At 34.4% G+C, this 9167-nt stretch overlaps 1 protein-coding gene across 1 annotated transcript in view; it reads left to right on the top strand.

The window, feature by feature from the left end:
• Nucleotides 1-2365: 2365 nt before the first annotated feature.
• Nucleotides 2366-9167, top strand: part of RASSF9 (Ras association (RalGDS/AF-6) domain family (N-terminal) member 9) — a 31090-nt gene continuing 24288 nt past the window's right edge. Inside the window, exon 1 of the mRNA XM_011971387.1 lies at nt 2366-2801. Within this exon, the coding sequence (XP_011826777.1) occupies nt 2755-2801 (47 nt within the window). The 5' untranslated portion in view covers nt 2366-2754. The remainder of the gene's footprint in view (nt 2802-9167) is intronic.

The following is a 9167-nucleotide window of genomic DNA, read 5'->3' as shown; positions in this document are numbered from 1 at the left end:
TGTTTTTAATTGGACATGGTGGAGCATACCTGTAGTACTAGCTACTTAGATGGGAGAAACAAAAGCATTGCCTGAGTTCAGGAGTTTGAGACTGTAGTGTGCAACAATTGTGTCTGTGAATAGCCTGGGCCACACAGGAAGATCCTAACTCAAAAAAATAAAAAAATAAAAAATTTTAAAAAAGAATGATTTTTGTTACTTTCTTTTAGGATTGTTTTTGCTCAATTTTCTATTAAGGCATCAGTATTCATTTTTTTTTATTCCTTTCCGCTTCTATTATCTGAGAGACATTAACCCTTTGTGCTTTTTCTTTCAGCTTTATTAAGGTATAATTGGCAAATAAAAATGGTATATATTTAGTGAGTACAAACCCTTTTATGTGTAATTCTTATACATCAAAGAGCTTGCCATGAAAAGTATTAATAGGGCATTTTATGTGAGGATTAATGACACCTAAATGAAACTCATTTGTGATAACCTGAAACTCAACGTAAGATTATGCTAGTAAAGACACAGTATTGTTTCCTCATTCCCCATTAAAACTCTTTTATTGAAAAATATAATACACATATGTATATAAAATGTTAATAAGTGTGCAGAATCGAAACTAAAGGAAGTGTAGGGATATTTGTAAATGTGAAATTATTTGCAAATTGACTGCAACAATTATATTAATAAGTAAACAGTATAGCTTTAAGGGATTACATTTTGAACAACTTAGAATAACTAGGTAAACTTCCATAATAGTTTAAATCATTTCTTGTGAGGTGCTAGTAAAACCAAATCAAGAACCAAAACAGAAATACACCCAAGATTAGGTAACTTATGTTGCATCGGAAGTGCATATATACACAGTATGTAATATATATAAAACACACACACACATATACACACTTATGTTTACAAAGATGAAGATGTGCATACAGATGTTTATACATGTATATATGTGTACATTTATACATATATATACACAGAACATGTCATTACTACTTTTGGTGCCTTGATTTTCTCTGGAATCACTGACCCTATCAAATTAAGATGGGTGTGTATGTTTTAATTATCCTAACTCCCAGGGATAGAAAAAGGTAACTAAACTGTAACATTAGCTATTGTAATGTTTTTCACTTCATAATGATTTGGATGTATATATGGATATAATATATGATTTATTATATAAAATTATAAATATTATAAATAATAAAATAGTATATGACACATGTGTATATGTACATACAGAAACATGAAATATAGATGAATAGAGAAAGATTATGATAATAAATAATGAAAAACATGATTTATCTGAGCACTGCATAAATCAGTGTGTATCAGAATCATGGAAGCCCTTGAGATCACTTTTTTGTTTGGTGGTGTTGGGGGCAGGGGATAAATTCCCAAAGTAAGCATGAGCCATTTATATTCTTTACCAAGGCTCAGAAGGAACTCACAAGTTTGTTGACTTTCTTTTCCCTCCCTCCCTCATCATCTGCCTGGGAAGCCTGGGAAGGCTGGTGGGGTGGAGGGTGGTGGGGTGGTTTCAGGGGGCCAAAATCCCAGTAAAACGCGTCCATGAGAAAGCTCTCCTGGCCCTTGCCTCTAAACAGCGCTTTCCCATAAGTGCCAGGTACCTGGTGGGAGCTGCGCTGGGCTTCCTGCAGGCCCCTGAACTCTCCCAGCTCCACTCCCCTGCCCTGCTTCTGGGTTGGAGCTCTCCTGGGACCAGGTGAGGCCCTCCCTCCCTTAGACTTCCCTTCACGTTTCGAGTTCCAGCAGATTCCCTAGGTGTGTCTTCTTTACTCGTTGAGAGCAGGAGCAGTTTGCTTTTCCTCTGAAATTCCCAGGGCTCTAAAGGCCCAGTGAATGTCAAAGATGGGGTAGGGGTCAACATAAACTCTGTGGGAGTCAAACACTAAACTCCAGCTGGTTCCTAGACCAAACTGTGATGCATCAGCCCTGGAGCTCTGTGGTCCTTCAGGTCCTTCAACTTTTGCAAGATGAACTTGAGAGTGTGGAGGAGGGACCTGGAAGAAGCTCTTAAGACCGTGAATTCAGGGACTTAAAATCCTAAATTGTCTGTGAGTCCACCTTGATCTGGTTTCCAGCTTCGCTCTCCCTAATATATTTTAAAGTCCTGACACCCTGGCAGGGGATTTGGGGGTCGAATGCCTTGGCAAACAGAGTTTTCGGCTCTCCCTCATTCTTGCCATGATGAGATGACTTACCACAGACTGGAGCTGAGCAGGAGTTGGGGGATATTTACTTTTAATCCGTTTATGTGCTTTCAGTACACCTTGTGTGGTTGGGTGTGGAAAGCGGGGGATGGGGGTTTCCAGATCGAGTGAAATTCCCATTCCATTGGTATTACCATGCCTGTGGGGTTGGCAGTTCTTTAAGTTTAGCTAGTCTGCAAATAACTACAGAACACAATAGAGTCCTCCTCCCTTCCTGTCTCTCTCTTTCTTTCTTTCTTTTTTTTTTTTTTTCTTTTCCTGCTTCCAAACGCCTTCTTCGAGACTGAAGCCGGGCAGGTCTCCAAAGGTGCAGCAGCCACAACAATCCCGCAGTTCAAAGTTAAGCAGCAGTTGCACAACTTCCAGCAACTTTCTCAGCCGGCTACTAATGAGCTGAAAGCCAGGAACATTCGAGGAGAAGAGACAGCTTCCAGCCCTCCTCCCTTTACCCTGGAAATCCAGACACCCCCACCCCTACCCCCAGATCGCTTTAACATAACTTCTTTATTCATTTGCCCGACAGACCATGGCTCCCTTTGGAAGAAACTTGCTAAAGACTCGGCATAAAAACAGGTAAAGTAAAGCGTGTGTGTGTGTGTGTGTGTGTGTGTGTGTGTGTGTGTATGTGTCTGGTATGTGTAGTCTGGATCCTACCTGTGAAAGCCTGTGTTTTGTGGTTGTTAGATCCTGATAAAAAAGGCTTTGTGGGGACAAAGCCCTAGCCTAAAGAGTTAGGCTAGTATGAATACCTAGATGGTAAGGATATTCCCCCAGTATTGATGATGGGATTTACCAGCTCAAGAATCGCAGACGAGAAAGAGTGAATATTTTTTACTCCTTTCTCCCCTTTTGACCAGTCCTGGCTCCACAATTAGCAAGATAAACAGTTTCTCTTTTTGTTGCCCTGGACTTTTGAGGGTAGTAGAATAAAAAGTGTCATTTTGTTTCAAACAGAGCTTTAGAATATTATAGAAGGAGTTAAAACTTTGATAAAGAGATAACTAAAATTTATAGTCACTAAATAGGATGAGAAATAAATCTGCTGATATAATTCAGAAACAATGCTTTGGCTCCCCTGAGAGCGGGGCATTCCTGAAAGCTGGAATGTTCCCAAAGTGAAAATACTCTGGAGAGAAACTCTGTGTGAACTGATTCTTTCAAAAATCTTTGAGAATTTTAGGAAGTTATAAGCACTAAAGAAGGATTCAAGCAGCTATCCTCTCTAATCCTTATTATTACTATTTTACTTTGATTTGATTTGATATTTCAAGCTTGAAATGCCTGTAGTATAAATAAGTTACTTAAAACACACATACACACACATATTTTCCTAGGGACAGTATGTCTATTTTAGTCTTGTTAAATATTTTATTTACACATCAAATGTTACGTTTTCATGCCAAAAACTTGAGAATAAATTTAGACATGGGCTATATTTTTTAAGATATATTTATTTTGGCATAGGGACTTGTCCACCACTTTTCTCTCAATCATGCCTGTTTGTACTTGTCATAATTTGCTCAGTGCAGATTTAAAAGGATACAATTACATGGTAGGAAATGATATAATTATTTTAAAGTGTCTACCTGACGATATACAGTAATACAACTTTAAAGTAAATCTGCATATTTTATTTTTGTGCACACATGTCTACTTTGAAAATCCTGTTTTTAACTCATTCCAAATGTATTCATGATTTAGTTGACAAAATTTCCTTTAGAAATTAAATGGCCTTGATAAATCCGTAAAAGTTTCTAAGTAAGCTTTATTTTCTAATAATTTGACAATATTTCACAAATATGGTATTTACGATAATTACAGATAATGAAACTGTATATTAAAATAAAGTGGTTTGAGTGTTTAAAATCTGTGTTTTGATGGTGACAATGTATTTTAAAATATTCTAGAATATTCCAGAAAAGCCTCCCCCAAGCCAAAAATAAAAATATTCTGGTTTCTAAATGATATTTTTGTAGTGGTATTTTTGTAGTATTATTTTGGCATTTGTTTAAATGTCATCAAAATATACAAAAATACTCTGGAAAACTTTATGGTTTCATAAATCAAGTTGTGTTTCTGGCATACTATCCCTGTAGTCAGGTCTTTCTGTTTGTTTGTTTGAGGTTCTTTTGTTTTGCTTTAGCAATTTGAGATTTCTGTCATTGGTATGCCAAATACAGGACAATAAAACTTTGCATGCGCCCCTGAGTTTCCCTCAGGGAAGTGCATTCTTCAATTTCATTACATCAGTTCTGCCACTCTACTATCTACTCTACCTATAAAACTAGCTTTCTTTCGAGGAGGTGAGTATACAAACATTTTTAAAAAGTTTTCTATGCAAAATTATGAAAAGGTGAAAATAAAGATAAAAAATAGAGAGTTTAATAGTGTTTCAAGTTTCTCAGAAAATGGAATGGCTCCCGAAGATGATGCTTTGTTATAAAGGCAAGTGTTTTGGAAAAGGTGGCAATAGTAAGGATATGCGTAAGCTTCTCTAATGAAAGTATTTCCCTCTACAGATTTGTATCTTTCAATCCTTAAGAAAGATTTAAACCACAGCAGTGGTCTAGGACACAAAAATATGGGTATTTCAAATTAAGCAGTAAATAAATTACAGAGTGTATTGAAATAGAATTAATATTTGTTTTGGTATTTAGTAATGCTATATACGGGGTCTTTGGTTTTGTTTTTTCACCTTAGCAGAGGTGAGATCACAGGTGAAAATTACTTGCAAGATTAAGTTTGCTCATTTTGTTTACAGTTTCCATAATGATTTGAATAACCACACTCTAAAGCACAGAAACAAAATATCTTTTCTTCAATGATGAGTGATTTATCCTTTCATGGAAAATGTGATTTATGATAAGATAGTTATCTGATAAGAGTCACTATATTCTTCAAATACAGACATAAAATTTCTTGTACAATGTAAAGTAAGAATTTGGATAACAAATATATTTATATGCCTTATGATATATGACAGGCAACAATAACAAAAAACTACTTGAGCATAATTGCATCTTTATCAGCAGGAAAATATATGTACTGTTACAAGGAATATTGGAGATTAAAGATCATAAAATTTTGAGAAAGTCTGCTTACAGAATTTTTCTGCATGCTATTCTCTGCCTCTCTTTTCACTTTTGGTCACTCTTGGAGTGATACTTAATCACCCAGAATTGAACCTCATGAGATAGTACTATAAATGTTCTTATAATAAATGGATAGTTGAGAGCCTTAGAGACAAACAGGATGCAATTAAAACTTCAAAGTATGAGGCAATACGAATTTTAGAAAATACAAACCATAAAGCTTGGAGAAGGTGGGGCCATATCTGTCTAGACACCATTGTGTTTTCATGTCCAAGACAGTGCCTGCCATGTGGTAGAACTACAATACAATTATCAATTTTGTAAATTGAATTATAATCTGTACTCAAACTATAAATATACTAATTATTGTATTCTCTATTCATCATGTGACACTAGCTGGTATTACATAAAAGTGAATACTTTTTAAAGAGTTAGTTGATATTTAATGTAATTCAAAACCTAGAGATAGACACATAGTTATATGGATTTTGAAACCAAGCAAATTTGATCGCACTAGATAATTTTTTTCCCAAATTTAAAGATTATTTAGTTCAACAATTTAGGAAATAGTATTCAGGAAATTTGAGAATAATGGATGCCTAAATAAAAAGCCTGAAAAGTTTGTATGCCCAAATATAATTAGGCATTTCATTTCAAACTTTCATATAAAGACATGGAACCAATCTAAACTTTTTTCTGTTTACAATGAGAGTTAATCTTTTACATTTTTCTAAGTGTGATAATGTTTAATTGGAAGACTTCAATTTTAAGAGAATCTGTTGATTTTAGGAGTTGAATTATTACTTTGATTCCAGAAAAACAGAATATTCTATGACTGAATTCCAAAGATTCTTGATGCATATCTTCTTCATCAGACTTTTGTTCAACATGTTTGAATACAAATGTTTGAGAGATACAAAGAATACAAATGTTTGAGAGTATAGATATATTTCAACAAGCTGTTCAAGTACTGACAGTGTTTTCTAAAAGTTGCTAGGGAGCCAATGTTCCTCACATAAAAGCTAAAGAAGTAAATAATGAAACACCAATCCATTTGAGATTCATGTGGACATTCAGCAATTGGATTTAGATTATTAACCTATTTACCATTCACATAGATTCCATTTGTGAATGTGATTGTCTTTATATTAGATTATGTTTTCAAGGTAAAGATTGTTTTAATGTTAATATGTCTAAGTAACAATCAGAAATTTTGTAAAAGTTCAGATAACTAGAATGTTATTATAAAGCTTTTTCGGAACACTTGGTTGTAAGGTATGATTTTGTAGTATTTTAATTAATAAAGTTTGGAGACAGAGAATTGGTTGGTACTTTCACCAAACCTTGCTGGAAGTACAACATTGCCATAATGAAATAGTGTCTAATGTATTTTTCAAAATAGGAAATGAGAATAGTTTGCATAGGTGATTTGTAAGATAAAAAATAATGAATATAAAAATATTGAATCCAGTTCAAAGGGCATTTAAAATTATTTTGAAGTACTATTTAGTTTTGTCTTCATTTTCCCTTAATTTCATCTCGAGGGTTTCCTTCGACTTTCACAAAACGTACTGATATATGAATATCCACTACAGGCTATGGCAGACATACTTGTAATATCAACCTAAAATTAAAAGACTCCAAAAAATTTGCTTGTCCTGAATTTATGAGCATAAAATATTATAACTTTATTGTTTTATAATTGATACATAAAATTTGCATTCCAGGTTGCTTTTTAATCAATTAGAACATATTTAGCCAAAAGTTCTTAAAGCCAAGTGCATTATATTGTCACTAGAGGTAAATCATTCAATGATTGCTTCATCAGAAGAAAGAATTAAGTTTTGTGGTTAGGGTAAAAGTTGCTGACAAGAAGGATGTCTTCTCTCTGTAATTAGAAGTATGGTAATTTGTGTATTCTGCAGAGTGGGAAATTATTATGCACTATTTTGTTTATCCTTCAAATTAAGATTCAAAATGTTCCCAAAACTGTATGGAGAAGTGCCAGATATTTGAGTATATAAATCTTCACAGTTCTCAGGAGTTCCTGAAAGTGATTTCCCCTGATTATATCTGGTAACTCAAGTAGTTATTAGTTGGCAGTGGATAGCTCATTAGGAACAATGACTGGAATGCTTTATCCCTAGCAAAAATATCCTGAGAGCTGTGGCAAGGGTGAAATTGAGCTCTAGGTTAAACCTGAATTGTTTCTGAAGAAAAACTAAGCCAGGTTTGTGTTACATAAAATATATTATATACAGTATCAGTGCCTGGACACATGTCAAGGGGAGAAGTACTTAAATCAATTTTTGGAGAAAAGTTTTAAAAAGTTTGAAGCTGTCTAATAATTTAATTTAGATAATGTATTTATTGGCTGTATAAAACTCAGAAAGTTTTGATGTTATGTTACTGTCATGTAGTTCCAGGAGATCTGATGATAACCCTAAATAATTCACAAATGTGTGGCTCTATTCTTTTGATATTAGTTCCGAAAATGAAATAAGGTTGAAGTAGGGGTATGTGTTTAACTCTTGCAGGTGTATATGAATACCAGTCCTTGACAAGGAATCTCTTTGCTTCTTACATATCAGCTTTCTAAAATGAAACCTCATGATATCTGCACCAGGTATATGTCAGAGGAAAAAGTTCAGCTTACTTCTGCATTATAATGACTTTAATATATGGTTGCTTAATTAATTTCTTGACATCCAAACACAACATTGGCAAAACACAACACTGATTACTTAAGTGCTAATTCTTTACTATTTTTAATAGATTGTGATTCCATTCTCGTGGAGTCTGCTGTAGTACTACACCTTCTAGAGAAAGTTTGTGTATTTGTTGGATAAAATTGAAAGCAATTACTAATATAAATGATCATACAAGTACAAAGTATTTATGAGAATGGAGCAGAGCCTTGCGAAGATGTGTAGCACTGGCAGTAATAAGATATTTCAAGTATAAGAATGAGCAATGTAAATTAAATCTGCTGAAAAACAAGGAAAATTATGCTCAGAAGTTTGTATCTTCAGACTAGAATGCACCCTGCTTTTATAAATAAAGTGATTTAAGCATTTTGTTTAAAAAAATCATTGAGTATAGGTCCAATCAGAGCAGGGACCTTACTTGTCTTTTTCCGTCCTAGATAGCCAGAGAATAAGTGCTCAAAAAATATTTGTTGATTGAATAAAGACATTCAACATATACTCTCAAAATACAGCTGGTCAGTAGTGTATTTATGTTAAGTGGATACGTGGGTACCTTAAAACATGAATCCATTAATGCAAGGTTGACCTCTCATCTTCCCTGTTCCTAGACTCAGCTCCTGGCTTTCAAGTGGTAAAGGGCCATATCTAATAAATCGATGATATGAGACTTTATCAGACGTTTGGTAGAAAAACAAATCAAGGAGCATGGTCATTCGTTCTCTAGGGATGCTCTTACCTCCCCTCATCCTCCTAGAGCACAGCCAGGTAGGCATATGAGTGAAGTTGGGTGGGTGAGACTGAATGGCTTCTAAAGACCTCACTGTTGAATATGGAGCATATCTCCTTCTTATTTGAGATAGTTTAGCAACACAGTTATAGGAATGTTCTGAGTGGCTACCTTTTAATTTTATTTCTTTAGGACGGGTAAACTGTGTTTAGTACTGTACCAGGCATGCAAAGACACAACCCCATTCCTAAGAGATTAAACTCCTAATTGAGAAAACAGCATTATAGTAAAATAGCTCATGCAAGAACTTTTTAAAAATCACTCTTCCATGGAAAACTATCTTTGACAGGGTAGACAAAATCATAATCTTTGTAATACAATTAAGAAAATTAGAGTATAATCTCTTGTAGTT

The sequence above is a fragment of the Mandrillus leucophaeus genome, unplaced genomic scaffold (genome assembly GCF_000951045.1).
Source record: "Mandrillus leucophaeus isolate KB7577 unplaced genomic scaffold, Mleu.le_1.0 Scaffold1219, whole genome shotgun sequence".
NCBI lineage: Eukaryota > Metazoa > Chordata > Mammalia > Primates > Cercopithecidae > Mandrillus > Mandrillus leucophaeus.
The sequence above is the reverse complement of the archived record's forward strand: the minus strand, read 5'-3'. Positions and strand labels throughout refer to the sequence as shown.